Below are 17,017 nucleotides of genomic sequence, written 5' to 3'. Positions count from 1 at the left end.
GTAGGATTCCTGTACAGATGAAGTAATTCTCTCGTAAATAAAATGAAGTTAAACTCAGGTTTTCTTTCTTTCCAAACAAAAGATTACTTGAAGTTACGGTTGCAAATTTGCCCTAAAAGCAAAGAAATGATGCCTCTATTCATGTAAAGCTTCTCACATAGCTCCACAAATACAATAAATTTCAGGCTCTAATTCCAAAAATCAGAGTAATTCTAGCACCTAGAGGCATGCAGGACATAAACTCCATGCGTATTGTATAACTTAAAGCTAAACTAAGAACGCGAGGAGAAGAAAACCCCAAAACTGAACAAGATAAAATCTCCAAAGTGTTGTACTCCTGGTAAGGATCCGACTGTGCAACGGCACTAATCAATCTGGTTTACGCTAAAATCTGTGTACATGCATGCACACAAAATAGCGAAAACACCTACGCATTTACCGATCCTTGTGAGCGTGTTTCCACAATTCTTCTTCTAACCTATTGCTATAACTCTACTAATTCTTCAAGAGCAATTCATATTCTTCTTGATATGCAATTAACCATTTGCAGCAATCCATAATAACCACACATACAGCAACTCTAACAAAAAATACTAGGGTCAGGTCTGGAATAAATATGTGCAGTTAACATACACATACAGCTTCAAACCAAGTCAAACAAATAAAAGTGATCACTTGGCCCCCAATATGAAACTCTAGTGCAATGCACACTACCATGTGTCAAACGGGTGCAAAGAGAAACTTAGGTTCAAATAGGGAGAGTAATTCACAACTTCGATATTGATAAGTCGCATCGCAAAAAGATGGTAGTTTATGGGAGTTAAAAGTGTAATTTTACCAAGCATCAAGACGGTTTTGGTACATACTACAGTCAATGTCAGTCGCAATCTCTTACTACACATGTATGAACAGCACCACAACAAACAATAAAAACGTTGTTTCAGCATGCATAAGCAAAACAAACTCAAGAAACAAAACCCTCAAAAGTAAAAAGCTTCAGGATGTGGCCTCTTATGTAATTGAATGGTATGTGAGAACACTTGTAGCAATCTGGCAGAAAATCCACCATGAAGACTAAATTAGTGTGAATAAATAAATTAAAGGGAAGATAGAATACATTTTTTTGGCAAGTATAATACAAAATCAAGCATAGCTTATAAAAAAAACATCGAGCATAGCAACTAAACCATGCCAAAACAAGAAAAGTTCAGTTCCCAAAATTGTCCGTCAGTTCTATATATTTGTGATTGGTAGATAGGAGGGAAAGAGAGAGAATAATTAAACGAGAAACCACATACAAAAGTTGTTGGCTCAAAATCAGTTCTGCATTCCAACCTTCATACCGGAAGGGGGGCAAGGAAGGGAAGCGTTGAGTCCAATGGCATATATGGTCAATGCACTGAATACCAGTAAGGGCACCAAATTCGAGTTCTGGGAAACAGAGATCAAATGCTTTCCAACAGTTAAAATATCTACAAAAGGGAAATTGATCTGCAGCCACCCAGAACAAATTCAAGGAACAAGTAGCTCGTAGACCCCGGACAGATTCCACTAAAATACAATTTGATACAGAGAATGGATGGGGGTCGGAGACTATGAACAACATCAGATAACTCACTTACCACCCATCCTTGAAAATCACACAAGTCAGGTGACGACCTCTGGGGATTAGCCAACACCCATCCTCAAAGCACTGAAGAGAAGATATAATTAACAAAAAAAATTTAGGGTATAAAAATTTTCATTTCAATGGGAAAAAAACATGACAATGTGTGAATACTAGAGGGAAAAACATTAAGTTCTACGAAATATTTCACCAAATAATGCTAAGGGTAAAGGAGAGATCCTTTATCACTCTCCTAGGTGACTAGACCTGCACAGGGAAGTGCCAAATACAGAAGAAAACTTACAAGCTGTTCATGGTTCACTAGATTGTGTCATTACTCATCCCTACTGCCACGAGGATTGCTTGTATCCATCCCAACCTCCCTCAGGTTCCTTTCTCTTCGAAACACCACCTGCCATCTGGATCGTCCTTGCTTGTTTGTCTGCTGGGGCCTGTGAACCAGAAAGAGACAGATGCCTCAGTGGAAGAGATGGCTCATCTCTCCCATCCACATCTAGGCCAACAGGCCCAGCATTAAGGTCTAAGCCTTGTCTTCCCCATTTCTTACTGCTCTCACCACTAATATTACTGCTACCATCAGGGAAGCTTACAACAAAAGGCCTAGGAAATTGGGATGAAACAGCACCAGGAGGTCCTAAAAACTGTGGACGGACTGCAGGAAAGCAAACCTTCCCTCCAGATGATGAGTCCATATATGTTGTTGAACCACCTGAAAAAGTGGCTGATGGCAGTGGAAAGCTGGTACCAAAAGGAAAGACAGGGTACTGAAATGAACTGGAGGGGAAGGGCACTGTAGGAGCGGATGATAACACCGGCCCCCTGTAGACATCAGGACTAAATGGACTGCTGCTACCAGTGGGACCCAACATCCTTTGTGGCCCACCAGGTGCGACAATTGGGAAAGGCTGCTCCCCTCTATCAGGCATAATTGACGGAATAGCAATAGCAGAATATGTACTTCCTGAGGGAAACCAAGGTGCGAAGTTTCCCATTTCTGTATTGTTCATTCTGAGGCCAGAAAGAGGAGGTTGGGATGGCAGACTGCTCCTTGCTTGCTGGCTAAACTGCAAGGGTTCAGCACACACCTCATCAACTACAGGTCCATTGTTCAAGTCAAAGTCCCTGCGACCACTCATTGCACCATTAAGTGCACTGCTGGATGGTGATTTTATCGGCAAAAGTGGGACATCTACTCTACCAGTATTGCTGCTTGTTGCATAATTCCCCATATCAGAAGCATCATCAACTAGGTTCAAATCAAGATCAAGTCCTCCAGAACCACGGAGAGGCTTAGAACCTATCTGTTGTTCACATGCCAGTTCACAACTATTCATAGGCCCAGCTAAAGTACCAGGCTCCTGAGTGCAATTTCGTGAAACAAGATCCTCAAGGAATCTCTCATCTGGTACATTCAAGTCAATATCCAACGGAAGGCGACTCTGCTTGCCAGCTGTGGCATCAGGAAGAGGAATGCTTGTAGTTCCCATTGACATTTCTAGAGGTTTCCTGGGTTCAGCTGGTCGAAAGGCACTGGTGGCTGCTGATCCCTTCCAACCAAGTTCCCCTTTACTCTTCAGTAGGTCATCGGGTGGAACAAAGGGACCCTTTGCAGCAGCTGTGATGGTAATTGAAGCAGGAAGGCCACTAGACCCAGAAGGAAGAGAAAAAGGTAATGGGCTAACCAAACGAATAGCAGCAGAACATGCTGGTGCTGCCAAGTTATTATGTTCCCCAAATTTTCCATCATCCACACTAAAGCCTTCATTCAAATCAAATTCCACTTTTGCATCCATGTCTGACACCCCAGAAACAGGAATAGAAGCAGCATGGGCAATGGTTGATATACATTCCTCTGCATCCTCTGTTTCTGTGCCAATCAACTTGGAACCCCTAGAGCTCTCAGGCTGTTCTGTTTCTTGTGCAGCGAGTGCAGATGAAACCATGTGAGGAGTTGCTCTACCTCGCTGAGCAAGGTCCTCCTTGCTTTCCAAATTTTCCTCCACATGTTCACCATTACGATCAGAAAGAATGGGAGCCAAACCGACTGAAATTCGATTCTCTGGACTTGAAAGAGCATTACTGTCCTGCTCATTTCTACGATCGTCAATCTGACCCACAAAACCCCCCACATCTGTTTTGCCAATATTTTCAGCCTCCAGTTTACTGCAATTTTCTGAAAGCACATCTTTCCCACCACTAGAAGGAAGCACCACTTCTTGATTGCTTCCTTTCATATCATCAGAATGCATCATGGATGCAGAAGGATTCTGCTCAGTCTGCACAGTATCACCCAACCCTTCAACGGCGTTCATCTCAACCTTAAGACTTACAATTTCATCCTTGCCGTCATCTTCTTTCACCAAAGAGCAACTTGCTTTTTCTTTAACATCTGGAGTGGCACCTGCACTCACCGCACCATCCATCTTTTTCTCTTGTGGTGGTTGGCTTCCTTCAACATTCATAGTTTTCTCTACAGTACTTGCAGTGGAGGAAGCCATTGATGTAGCTACTTTTATTTCAGCAGATTTTCCATCACCCTCTACACATGCATCTGCAGTTTGTTGTAAATCCCTACCAGAAGAAGTTAAATATCCAGGGTACTCTACCATTGGTTTCTCCCCGGAAACCAAATCAACAGAACTACCTTCTCCAACTTTAGGTCTAAAATTGGTGGAAATAACACCCTGCTTCTCATGATCTTCATCAGCACCATCATGAGACTGACTTTCTTCTCTACCAAAGTCATCCACCAAAGATGATTTAACTTTAACTGTGGGATCACTGCCTGTGCAGCAGTGCTCAACTGTAGGGGTGTTTCTTAGTGGAGAATTGATGGGTGAAACCAAATCTGACTTGGACATCTCACCAGCTGCCACACTAGCGAGGAGGTTCATTCCAACATCATCCCCAATGGACATAGATGCATTAGTTTCAGAGTACTTTACACAACTATCAATTAAAGCATTTATAGAGCGCAAAGAAGCATCCTGTAAATTCGCTGATTCAAGTTCATTCCCTGATGATGAGGAAGCAGCTTTAGCTTCTGCAATTTTTTTACTGTCTTCACCAGTTCTGCAACGTTCTTCATCAGCAATGGCTACAGGGGATCCATCACCATCATCACACCCAGTCAGTACATCCTTGAAATCATTACTTTGCCAGGATTCAGTATTCACATCTGAAGTTACATTAGCTCGATACGTATCACTCTTCTCTTTGAGAGTACGATCAAACTGATCATGTTTCTCAGAGAGCACAGGGGAAGAAGCTCTGCTATTCATGATTGAAGGGTCTTCAACTGATCCTCCACTGGCACTTTGTGCTGGACTACGGCCTCGATTTGAAATCTTCACAATCAATTTGAGACTATTAGCCTCAGAGACGGGCCCATCAAGTGGCTTTTCAGACTGTAATAGTTTCTCTGAAGCTGGATTTTTGTGCAAGGAACTTTTGCTCGAAGTGATTTCCCTTTGAACTCCAGATGCAGCTGAGCCAGGAAATCCATTGACCGATTTCCGATGCCGTGAAGAACCACCTGAGACCTTATTTCCATGCATTGAACCAGCACTAGAGCTCCTTGCATCCTCCTTCACCGAAAGTCCCCCTGTTTTAGTATGATCACTAGAACATGATTGACTGTTGTGAGATTGACTAGAACTGCTGCTTTTCTCATCCCTCGCTGTTGTCAGAGGGAGATCAGAGGTGCCACCTGCAGCATTTTGAACCTGACCATCTCTTACATTGGTATTTGCTGGTGCAGGAGATGGCACCAATTTCATAGAACCTGGAGATGCAGATGCAGATGGAGACCTGATAACACTCTCCCCCTGGATAAGCTTTACCGAGGCAGTTTTAGATGCAGAGAGCTGTGTAACTGAGCTCTTTATTGCTGCATCAGTGGATGTGCCAGAGTGTCTGTTACCACCATGTGAAACTTCAGGAAGGCGCAGTCTTGAAGACCAGGGAACAGCCTGATTTGAACCAGACTTTGCATCATTGATGTTCATTTCGGCCTCAACCCGTCTTTTCCATGTGTCAACTAAACTCCTTGCTTTCTTCTGGATTTCCAAGTTCTTATGAGTGCGTAAATGATTCACAGACTTTCCAATGTGGCACATTTGTAAGGCATGAAGATTTACAGGCAGCTTATCTAGAGCCCGAAGCAAAACCAAGAGAAACTCCTCAACATTTTTTTCACCATCACCAATCTTTCCTTTATGGACTTCTTGGAGCCATTCATCAAATACAGGCACACCCCTGAGCTGCACAAACTGACCAAGACAATCAAACTTATCTGTGGCTGCTATAACACCAGCAAGCATTGACCGCCCATTTAAATCTATTTTTTTCTCATTTCTTTCAGGCAGCATGAGTTGCACCAATCTCTCAACCCCTTCAGAGTCTATAAGACCTCCTTTTTCTGTAAATTTTAAAATTTCAGATTTTAAATTGCTTTCTACTCTGCTAAGACCAGAATCCCCATCATCAGTCTTCATAGTACGCTCTCGTTTGACAGGCTCAGATCCCTGATCTGCACGCTCCCTTTTCTTTCCCTTAACTTGAGAAGGAAGGGAAGAGGCACTATTCTGTACACTATCGGAACCAGCTTTCAACTGCGATGTTGACGTTGGACCACTCATTGGCTTTGGAGATCTACCACCTGGCTGCAATGTTGCATGCATTCGTATCTGAGTCTGATATAACAGCTGATCTATCTCTTCCTGTTGCTCCTGCAAACAAAATTTATATTTTGGTTCAAGAAAAAAATTAATCAAGTCCACAAAGAATCAACGAATGGAAAAGAAATATGTGCAACAGTATAAAAACCAACATTCAAAAAATCTTGATCCGTTAGCCACCATAAACGCTTGTTTGTAATGTCATAAACGCGTCGACACACGAATGAAGAAACCCCTGATGGAAGTTCAACACCTTTACGAAGGAATGCAACTTTACAAGGATGCAGTAATGATTCGGCAGAAATCTCATCCTTATGAAAGGAGTAAAAGATTTCGTTTGGCGCAGCTTCTAACAGCACGCCTTTGCCAAGCTTTACTTCAGCAGGCCGATAGAGCCAATTCACACCTAATGTTATCTTATTCTCTTTACTCACGGTCAACCAATGAATTAGTCCAACAAATGGTCGGGAATCCTGAGCTGGTTTGAAAAGAGCAGAGTCACCAACACTGATCTTGCGCCCATCCTAAGAAGTGAGGAAAAAAAAAAAATCTGTAATACTTCAACATTACAAACAGCTATTGCCAATGGTAGACAACCAGGTATAAGCAGCATACAAGAGAAGCCCATCTTGGCCTTCATATCCATATGAAAAACATTTCCATTTTTTCAAAAAAAAAAAAAAACTGATTACTAATAAAAAGAGTTCAAAAATACCGACTTTTATGGGCTGAATAGGTGCCAAGACTCTCTGATTCTGAGCAACCCCAAACACATCTAGTCCCATACTACACATATTGGGAAATTCTCAGGACAAATCCCAGGGGTTGGCCACCAAAGGTTTTAAGTACAAGAATTTGAACTTAGATGGCCGTCGAGGCATTAAGCTAAATACTGAGGAGCCATGACATCCAACCCTTAGCACCATTACTTAATGCCAATACAATTACTACACCAAGCAACAATACTTTTATTGGGGTTAAACAATCATGACATTTAAAGTATTAATATATAGAAGTACTACTATGGGAAATTAGAAAAAAACTGATTCAAAGTTATTGAGATTGAAACTGTAAAAATAAATATTGATTGAACAAAGATCTGTTGGAGATATGAGTCTATGACATCAAAAAGGTGGTTTTGGAGCATCATTAATCTTGGAGATAAGTTCAAGGATGAAGTAAAGGTTCTAAAGTGGAAGGCAGCTCTAGAAAAAGTAGCCAATATGTCCGGATTTGAATTAAGAGGTACTTCTGATGAGCTGTGTGTGTGTGCGCGTGCGCGTGTGTGTGTTTTATATATGAAGTTAAAGAGGAATTTATGGGGAAATTTTACACAAATCCAGGATCTGCAGAATACTTATATTCAAACCAGAGCAAATCGCAATTCTCCAAGCACAAGAGCAGGCCCACCCACAAACTAAAATATGGCAACCGCTTAAACAGTTCTGATGCACTTCTGCAAGAATACTAAAAAATTTCCCAATTTGGTAGACACACAATTGATAATCTCCACTAATTCTATTAGGTTCCCTTTAGTTGTCCGTTACATGTCATCAAATCAGATTCTCGTTCGTAAAACTAGATTTTTAGACTGAAAATATAAGCAACTAAAATACAAAGTAAGAAAAATGCATTACTTTTGAGGTTAAAAATGTAAGAACCAAAGTTGCAACTTCTGACAATTTAAAACTGGTAAGAGTTTAAAGATGAAAATCTAATTTTTGGAATTATGTGGATACGTAAAGAAAAAATATCTTGGCTTGGGAAATTGTGAAAGTTTATTTTTGGAAATTTTTTTGATAATTATGTGAAAGTTTATTGAATGTAAAAACAATAAATTTCACGTAATTCCCAAAAAACTCCTTCATTCCTCAATTTCGAAATCATCCACACTAAAGAAAAATAACCCTCATATAATCAGGTGCTCTCCAAATCGGCCTAAAAAAATATCCCACAATTCACAAAACCTCACGCCATTTTTCTCGTTTACAAAACATTCTAAATCACCAAAAGCCCCAAACAGCACAGAGTTTCAGCCACCCAAAATCAAAATCAAGAATTAAATCCCATAAGAAATTTTACAAAGTGAAATTTCTAATTCCCCAGAAAAGAGAGAAACTAAACCTTGGAAAAAGAATTAGCTGAAGACAAAGTAGAGGAAGAAGAACCATCGGCCGTAGCAGCTACGATCGAACGCGTGGGGATTGTCCACACGTTCCGACTCCGTTTCCGTTCCTCAGCAGCCAGCCCATGCATAGCCTTGCATGTTCCCCAATCCCTCCTTCGATCCCTACCACGAGTAACATCAATTCCAAACCTCTATTCGCACGACACCAATTCACCCTACCTCAATTCCTCACCAATTCACAGCCCCACAAAACCCTAGATCGATCCGAAACCCCAGCCCCCACGGTTTGCTCCGCCAAAAAAACTCAAACCCTAATTCCTCACAACCACAATTCAATTCTGCTTCTAGGGCTTTCCCAGTCCCAAATAACCGATCCAACCAAACCTCAGATCCACCCACCACCGAAGGGAAGCAACAGCGAATTCGAGCCGGCCTTCGATCTAGATAGAGAAAGTACGAAAATTTAGAAAGAGAAAATCAGAGAGAGAGAGAGAGCGAGACGGCATAAAGGAAGGGCGTACTTGGTAGCTAGTAGCGCAAAGACGGGCAGTGCGGGCAGATCGGGCAGGATAATGATAGAGTAACAGCCTGGTGAGGCAGCCGAAACGACGTGGACAAAAATTATAAGTGGGGGCGGGGGGATGAGGAATAGACCGCGGCTGACAGTGACAGTGACTTCTCAGAAGTTATATAATTTAGAAGTTGTTGACCCTTCTGTGCCGAATTGACTTTGAATTAATTTATGGGGGTGGGGAGGGGTGAGATTGTAATTTAGAGTAGATGACAGAGCCCCACGTGGCAAGAGGACCATCTAGTCTGTATGATGATGGAGGAGTTAAGGTTGTCTAGAGTTGCCCCAACACACATAACGAGAAGTAGGAAAGAAAGGTATGTGAGGGGGTGATGTAAATGTACTGTTCTTCTGACAGAGAAAGGGAGCATCTTGCATCGCATTCCAGAGACCAGTCCCACCTATAAAATGTCTCATTGTTTTCTTCAACAATATAATATAATTTTTTTTTTTTTTTTGTTAGACTCCGAATATACTGAGAATATATATAATTATCCTCATACTATTATTATATATTATTGGGAAATGATAGTGTCGCCTCAAGTATACCACTTTATTATGTTGAGATAAACTTCAACCTAAGGGTCCCTAAAAACTCTCCTCTAACCGTTTTCTCTCTCATCATCTTTCCCAAAAAGGCAAAAAGAGAGCAAATAACTTAGGTAGAGTCGAAGTCGAAATCTCAATTTACCCTTTTGAGTAAGGAAGAGGTGAGGTGTGTAGGCAAACAGTAGGAGGGAGGTATGGAGATTTTGAAGCAATGGGAGAAGTTAAAGTTGACCGAAGAGGAAAATGAGATTATTAGTCTTGATACAAATATTACAGGGAAGATTTTGGATGAAGGAAATAGAAATTTGGTAGGGAAGTTACTATCAGAGAGAAAGATAAATAAGGGAGTAATCCAGGCTACAATGCAAAAATTTTGGAGAATGGGAGATCCTTTGAGTTTCACGAGATCGATGAGAATTTATTTGTGATTACCTTTGGAAATCGGAAGGATAAGGACAGAGTGCTCGAAGGCAAGCATTGGCTATTTGACAATCGGCTGTTAGTGCTCAAATCTTTTGACGGATTTGTATCCCCTCAACTGATGCATTTTGATACGGAGGATTTTTGGGTGCAGATGTATAATCTGCCACTTGCTTGTATGAATGCTGAAGTGGGGAAACGAATAGGTGATTCGATTGGCAAAGTTCGAGAAGTGGAGGTGAGTGCAAATGGCATTGGATGGGGGCAATGTTTGAGAGCAAAAATCGAAATCAACCTGAAAAGAAGACTAGCAAGGGGTAGAACAACGAGTTTACTTGGGGAGAAAATCTGGATCCCACTGAAGTATGAGAAGCTCTCTAAACTTTGCTTCAAGTGTGGTGTCATTAGCCACGGGGAGGGTGGGTGTGTGGGGACAGAGGGGATCGAATCTGGAGGGAAAGGCATTGGTGGTCAGTTTGGCACGTGGCTTCGAGCTACCTATAAGCCCCGACGTAGAATGGAAGATGAATGGGGGCAGACTACAACCAAGGGAGGTAGCGGGAGTGAGGAGGGAGTGGTAAGTCAGGATGAGGTTGCCTTTACTGTAACCTTAGAGCAGGAGGGGGAAGGGTCAAAGGGGAAGGAAGGAGGGATTAGTGAAGGAAAAAACTCTGGTGGGAAAGACTATGAAGAAAATAATGTAGGGAGGGTGGAGGAGGCAAATGTACTTGAGGTGTTTGATCATATGCCAACTCGGGTAGAGACCGAGATAGAGGAGAAAGAGGAAGTAAGCCGAGACCAAGGTGAGAATGGGCCTAAGCTGCAACTAATGGATAGTCTGATAGTGTCTCAAGCTGAGCCTAATGCATTGAGGGAAAAAGGTCTGGATCAAGCTTTAGTGACAGAAGAAAGTGGAGTGAAGATGATGAAGGGAAGATGGAAGAGGAAGGCACGAGGTGCAAGTAATTCTATACTTGGTTTTGTGGGGTCTGGTAGTAAACGTAGCATAGCCAATGTTGACTCTGATGTTGGTAGAATTGGGGTGGAAAAAAAGGGAAAGAAAGGAGATGGTGAAAATGGAGTTACAGTTTCTATGGGATTGGCGGAGGCTGAAAACCAGCCCCGCCAAGCATTATGAAAATATTAAGTTGGAACTGCTGGGGGCTTGGGAACCCCCGGATAGTTCAGGACCTCCACCTTTTGGTGAGAGATAAGAGCCCCGATGTAATATTTCTTGTTGAGACTAAATTACTGGCCAAGAATTTTGAAAGTATTAAAAGGAGGCTGATGTGGGATGGGTGTTTGGCTGTTGAAGCAATGGGAGGGAGAGGCGGATTGGCACTTTTATGGAAAGAGGAAGGGGAGGTAGAAATAGTTAATTACTCACAACATCATATTAGTGCTTATGTTGGAAAGGAGGATAGGTGGTTGTTGACTGGGTTCTATGGACACTCAGAGGTAAATAAGAGAAGAGATACATGGAACTTGTTGTCATTAATAAAACCATCTGACCAGGTACCATGGTGCACTATTGGGGATTTCAATGAGGTGTGCTGTCAAGATGAGAAGGAGGGGGGTAGGCCTAGACCCGAAAGCCAAATGAGAGAATTTTGGCATGCTTTGGATGAAAACTGTCTGTTTGATCTTGGATGGAAGGGATGCAAGTTTACTTGGAGCAACAAACATGAGGATCAAACCTTCACGAAGGAAAGGCTTGACAGGGCAGTGGCTAACTGGAGATGGATTGAGATGTTTAAAAACAGGGAGGTGGAGGTGTTGACAGCAAGCCAGTCTGATCATAAAGCTCTACTATTGAGCATGGATAAGGGGGTGGTTTTGCATATGAAGAGGAGAAGACTGTTTAGATTTGAGGCAAAATGGACTCTCAAGGAAGATGGAGGGGCAGTTATTGAAGATGTATGGAAGAGAAGGGTGAGTGTGCAAAATCTAATGGGACGGGTGTAGCAAAAATTATCCAGGTGCCAAAAAGAGTTGTTAAAATGGAGTTTTCAGAAGAGGCAAGATGCTGAGAAACAGATAAAAGAAAAAACAGAAAGGTTAAAAGTGGAACAAGAAGAGGAGGGCCCTCATAATGTTAAGATCATCAAATCTCTGCAAAGGGAGTTGGGTTTACTATTAGCACAGGAAGATATAAAATGGAAACAGAGAGCCAAGAGGAATTGGTATAAAAATGGGGATAAGAACACAAAATTCTTTCACTCATGTGCAAATCAGAGGAGAATTAAGAATCGGATTAAGGAAATAAAGGATGCTAATGGTCAACTGGTGAATGAACAAGGTGAAATGGAGAGGGTTCTCTCTATGTATTTTCAGAACCTATTTGCTTCTACTAATCCTACCATGGAAGCCATTGATGAATGCTTGAGAGGTATCAGGCCGAGGGTAACACTAGTGATGAATGAAGACTTGCAGAGACCCTATGTTGAGGAAGAAATCAGGATTGCTTTGAAGCAAATGGCGTCATTAAAATCCCCGAGGCCTGATGGATATGAGGCTTGCTTTTATCATGCATATTGGGAAACAATAGGGGAAGAGGTGAGTACGGCTGTTCTTGGCTTCTTAAATGGGGAAGGAGGGTTAGGAAATGGACTGAACTACACATATATAGCACTGATTCCGAAGGTTAAGGATCCATTATTGGCTAGTGAATTTAGACTTATCAGTCTATGTAACGTCATGTATAAGCTGATTTCAAAGGTCTTAGCAAATAGACTCAAGAAGGTGTTGCCTTTGTTGATTTCCCACAAGCAAAGTGCTTTCATCCCGGAGAGATTGATAACTGATAAAGTGATGATTGCATATGAAGCTTTGCATTCAATGAAGACAAGGCAAAAGGGGAAGGTGGGAAGTATGACTTTAAAGCTAGACATGGCAAAAGTTTATGATAGGATTGAATGGAGGTTTGTAGAGAGTATAATGAGGAAGATGGGGTTTGAGGAAAGGTGGATTGGTTTGATAATGCAGTGTGTATCTTCAGTTACCTATTTGGTATTGGTCAATGGATAGCCTGGTAGAGTGATAAAACCTACAAGAGGTATTAGACAAGGGGACCCTATTTCCCCTTATCTATTCATTCTTTGTGTTGAGGGACTGAGCAGTATGATAAATGAGGCTGAGACCAGATCTGAGATTCAAGGGATTGCTGTTGCAAAAGGAGGGACAAGAATAAGTCATTTGCTCTTTACAGACGACTGTGTAATCTTTGGAAGAGCAAGAATGGCTGAATGGTATAAAATACATAGTCTGCTAGAAAAGTATGGACAAGCTTCAGGGCAGCAACTTAATTTGCAGAAGACAACTATTTTTTTCAACTCAAACACAACAGGATATGAGAGACAAGGTATACAACAAGCAGCAGGGGTTTCTGTGTGTGGATCCTATGAGAAATACCTTGGCCTACCTGCCATGGTTGGTAGGTTAAAGTATAATTCCTTTAGAATCCTCAAAGAGAGAGTTTGGTCAAAGTTGCATAATTGGAAGAATCGTCTTCTCACGCAAGCAGGGAAAGAAGTTCTCTTGAAAGCTATGGTCCAGGCTATTCCTACTTTCACTATGAGTGTTTTCAAGCTTCCAAGAAGAATTTGCCAACAGATGTCTTCACTAATGGCTAAATTTTGGTGGGGTAACAAGCAGGAAGGGAATAAAGTGCAATGGAGAAGTTGGAAGAAAATGGGGGATTCAAAAAGGGATGGGGGTTTGGGGTTTAGGGATATTGAAACTTTCAATGTGGCCATGCTAGCAAAACAGTGTTGGAGAATGATTAACTCTCCTTCCCTATTGGTGGCACAAATAATGAGAGAGAAGTATTTTCGAGGGGTTCCTTTAACTGAAGCAAAATTGGGATATGCTCATTCTTATGTTTGGAGGAGCTTATGGTCGGCCATAGATCTTCTAAAAGAAGGCATTTTATGGAGGGTAGGGGATGGTAAGAAGATAAAAATATGGAAAGATAGGTGGCTACCTGCCCCTAGCTCCTTTATGGTTCTGTCTCCAGTGAAGATTTTGGATAAAGAGGCATGTGTAGATCAACTCATTGAGGCTGGTTCTGCTTCTTGGGATAGATTTTTGGTCTATCATGTATTTGATAAAGCAGAAGCTGACTTGATTTGTAATTTGCCATTGAGCAGGTGGGGGGTGGAGGATAAAATGGTCTAGGGTCCAGCAAAAAATGGTAGATTCTCAGTGAAGTCTACATACTACCTTGGAAAAGAAATGGTGAAGAGAATAGAAGGGGAAGCCTCGGTCAGAAATAGTGGGATTGATATGTGGAAGCAGATATGGAACATGAAGGTGTAGGGCGTGGTTAGACTTTTTTTGTGGAAAGCAGCTCATGAAATATTGTCAACCAAGGTAAATCTGTTCAAAAAACAAAGCAGGTCATGAAATATTGCCAACTAAGGTAAATCTGTTCAAAAAACAAATAATTAAATCCAAGGTTTGCCCCATTTGCGAGAGGGAAGATGAAACAGTCATTCATGCTCTGTGGAGGTGTCCTGCTGCTGCGGATGTGTGGGCTGAAATGGGTAGTCCAGTGAAAAAGTGGAATAACAACGTGAGTAGTTTTGTTGAATTATGGAGTGATATGCAAGAAAAACTGGAAAGGGATGAGGTGGAAGCTGTAGCTTACATTATGAGAAGAATCTGGCTAAGACGGAATTATTGGATCTTTGAAAACAAATTTGAAGAGCCGAAAAAAGTGATAAGTGCTGCTAAGCAGGTGGAGACTGAATTTGAAGAAGCTAATCAGAGATGCTTACAAAAATGAGTATTTTGCATAAAGCTGAGAAGGGAGTCTACAAAATGGGAGAAGCCTGTAAGGGGGGAGCTCAAAGTAAATTGGGACTCAGCAATAGATGATAAACTGCAGACAGTAGGGATTGGGGTTGTAGTAAGGGATGACCAAGGTGAAATTTTGGCTTGTTTGTATTCTGCAGTGAAAAACCAGAGTGTGGCAAGCATGGCAGAGGCCATGGCCCTTAGAAGAGCTGCTATACTGAGTCTGGGAAAAGTTGTACTGGAGGGGGATTCGCAGGTAGTGGTTATGGCAATAAATGGTGATGAGGCAGTATTGACAGACTATGGTGTTGTGATAGAAGACACGAGGAGGATACTTGTTGATAAAACAGATTGGAGCGTTAAGTTTGTGTTTAGGGAAGCAAATACTGTAGCACATATTCTTGCAAATTTAGCATTAACAAGTATAGAGGAAAAGGTTTGGATTGAAGAAGGACCTATACAGGTGATGAATACTGTTCTCAAGGAGAAATATTGTAACGATTAACTGTTACTCTGATTTTAATAAAGATATACATGTTTCCATTCAAAAAAAAAAAAAAAGTATACCACTTTATTGTATCATTTATCAATTTAATTTTTTTTATTTAATGATTAAGAAATTATTTTTAGTATATTGGTATATTTTTTTAATTTTTTTAATTTTTAAAAACATTTAAATATATTAAAAAATAAGAACAAAAAAAATTTTCAAATTTTGCAAGACAACATGTCCAATAGTCATTGTAGGGCGGCAGCCTAGTATGACCCTATTATTATTATTTATAAATAATTTAGCATTATTGACAAATAATTCTTACTACTTATAAACTATTTACTATAATTTTAATATTATTTATAAATTATCTGAGATAGTCTAGGCATGCTTGAAGAGTAAGATGAGATTAAAAAAAAAATATTGTAAATAGTCATAACATAGTTTGTGAATAGCAATGAGATAATTTAGATTTTATAAGATTTTGAAAAAAGAGATTAAAAAATTTGAATAAAAAATATTATAAAGTTAAAATATTGTTATAATATAATTTTTTAATATTATTTTTGTTTAAAAATTTGAAAATGTTGAATTATTTTTTATTTTTTATTTGAAAGTTTGGAAAGATTGTAATGGTTAGTTTAAAAAAGTTGTAATAATTAGTTTAAAATTATTTATATTTTAATGATGTTTGGGAAGGAAATGAGATAAAATAAGATAAAAATTTTAGAGTCGAAACTTTTTCCAAACAAGTCCTTAGCATACAAAGGGAGCCCTAATCATACCTTGTCTTCATCTTTCAAAATCTTTTATTAATGATTTCTGTAAGGGTAATTATATGTCAATATACTAATAATTATTTTCTTAATTATTAAGTAAACAAATTTTAAGAAAATATTAAATTCATGATAAGTCCAAATAAGACAACAAAATCACAGGGCATAGTGTCCTTTCCCTTTACAAAATTAGTACCTTCATTTTTTGGTTTTTACAATTTAAAATTATCAGTTATTAACTTTGATAAAATTAATACCTGAATTTTAAAAAATTAATAATTAATATTTATGTCAACCTCCCCTTAACCCAATTAATGGGGTTTGTAAACTTGTAAGGTGGCATTAGAATACCACGTGTCAACCTTCAAGTAGTGGTTGATGTGGCATATTAATGCAATATCAGCTAATCAAATACTAGAAAAAAATTTTAATCATCCTTACACTACACATCATATATAATTTTTTTTTTTATTAAATATGTTATATATGGATGATGAGTAGAAGAAATCAATTAGTTTATGAAAAATAAAATTAAAATTTTTTTAGAAAAAATATAGTGTATTAAGATGATGAGTAGTAAAATTTCAAATACAAACATGTAACGTCTCGTTAATTTTTTAACAGGACATTGACGAAAGTACTTAATTATGAGTTTTTTGAAGTTTATATATCAATTTTGTGAAAATTAAAAATTAACCTCAAGTTTATATATTAGATCATTTTGTAAATCTAATATTTTTTTTAAAAGAATTACAATGAATTTTCTAAAAGGGTGCTACTTCTGCCACAGATGGAGGCCATCGAAATCTCCTCCGAATAAACAATTGAGTTTTTAATATTAGGACTATTCACCCGCTCTGTTCCGACCCGAAATTCCTACCCGACCTGAAGTCAATAAATTCCAAACGGAAACAATCGATTTCTCACCGTTTCCCGATTAACCGAATCCGAAATAGTTCGGACGGAAATGGGTATTC

General features: G+C 39.8%; 2 protein-coding genes across 4 annotated transcripts; one reads left to right on the top strand and one right to left on the bottom strand.

Moving 5' to 3' along the window:
* Positions 1-1,070: 1,070 nt before the first annotated feature.
* Positions 1,071-8,942, bottom strand: LOC122289887. 3 transcript variants are annotated; one of them, XR_006236248.1, is made up of 5 exons: positions 8,431-8,942; positions 6,459-6,830; positions 1,911-6,357; positions 1,623-1,693; positions 1,071-1,431 (listed from the first exon to the last, which is right to left on the bottom strand). XR_006236248.1 is itself a non-coding variant. In XM_043097257.1 (4 exons), exons 1-3 carry the CDS (start codon positions 8,560-8,562, stop codon positions 1,951-1,953), a joined length of 4,911 nt encoding a protein of 1,636 aa, XP_042953191.1. In that variant the 5' UTR covers positions 8,563-8,942; the 3' UTR covers positions 1,071-1,693; positions 1,911-1,950. The 3 variants fall into 3 exon arrangements, 2 of the variants coding, with proteins under 2 accessions (XP_042953191.1, XP_042953192.1); XM_043097257.1 differs by having other exon boundaries at positions 1,071-1,693; XM_043097258.1 differs by lacking the exon at positions 6,459-6,830 and having other exon boundaries at positions 1,071-1,693.
* Positions 8,943-11,291: 2,349 nt separating this feature from the next.
* Positions 11,292-13,001, top strand: LOC122289292. Its single transcript, XM_043096277.1, has 2 exons — positions 11,292-11,906; positions 11,988-13,001. The coding sequence occupies exons 1-2, from the start codon at positions 11,292-11,294 to the stop codon at positions 12,999-13,001; spliced, it is 1,629 nt and encodes a 542-aa protein (XP_042952211.1).
* The last annotated feature ends 4,016 nt before the right edge of the window (positions 13,002-17,017 follow it).

The sequence above is a fragment of the Carya illinoinensis genome, chromosome 12 (genome assembly GCF_018687715.1).
Source record: "Carya illinoinensis cultivar Pawnee chromosome 12, C.illinoinensisPawnee_v1, whole genome shotgun sequence".
In the NCBI taxonomy this organism is placed as follows: domain Eukaryota; kingdom Viridiplantae; phylum Streptophyta; class Magnoliopsida; order Fagales; family Juglandaceae; genus Carya; species Carya illinoinensis.
Note: the sequence above shows the minus strand (reverse complement) of the source record. Positions and strands in the feature narration are given on the sequence as shown.

Bases quoted from the DNA above. Each gene is read 5' to 3' on its own strand.
- LOC122289887 (XM_043097257.1), bottom strand. From the start codon at position 8,562: ATGCATGGGCTGGCTGCTGAGGAACGGAAACGGAGTCGGAACGTGTGG. The intron at 6,831-8,430 runs GTTTAGTTTCTC...CTCACTTCTTAG, and splicing joins CAGCTAATTCTTTTTCCAAG to GATGGGCGCAAGATCAGTGT. The intron at 6,358-6,458 runs GTTGGTTTTTAT...TTTTGTTTGCAG, and splicing joins CGGATCAAGATTTTTTGAAT to GAGCAACAGGAAGAGATAGA.
- LOC122289292 (XM_043096277.1), top strand. From the start codon at position 11,292: ATGGGAGGGAGAGGCGGATTGGCACTTTTATGGAAAGAGGAAGGGGAG. The intron at 11,907-11,987 runs GTGAGTGTGCAA...TGGAGTTTTCAG, and splicing joins AAGATGTATGGAAGAGAAGG to AAGAGGCAAGATGCTGAGAA.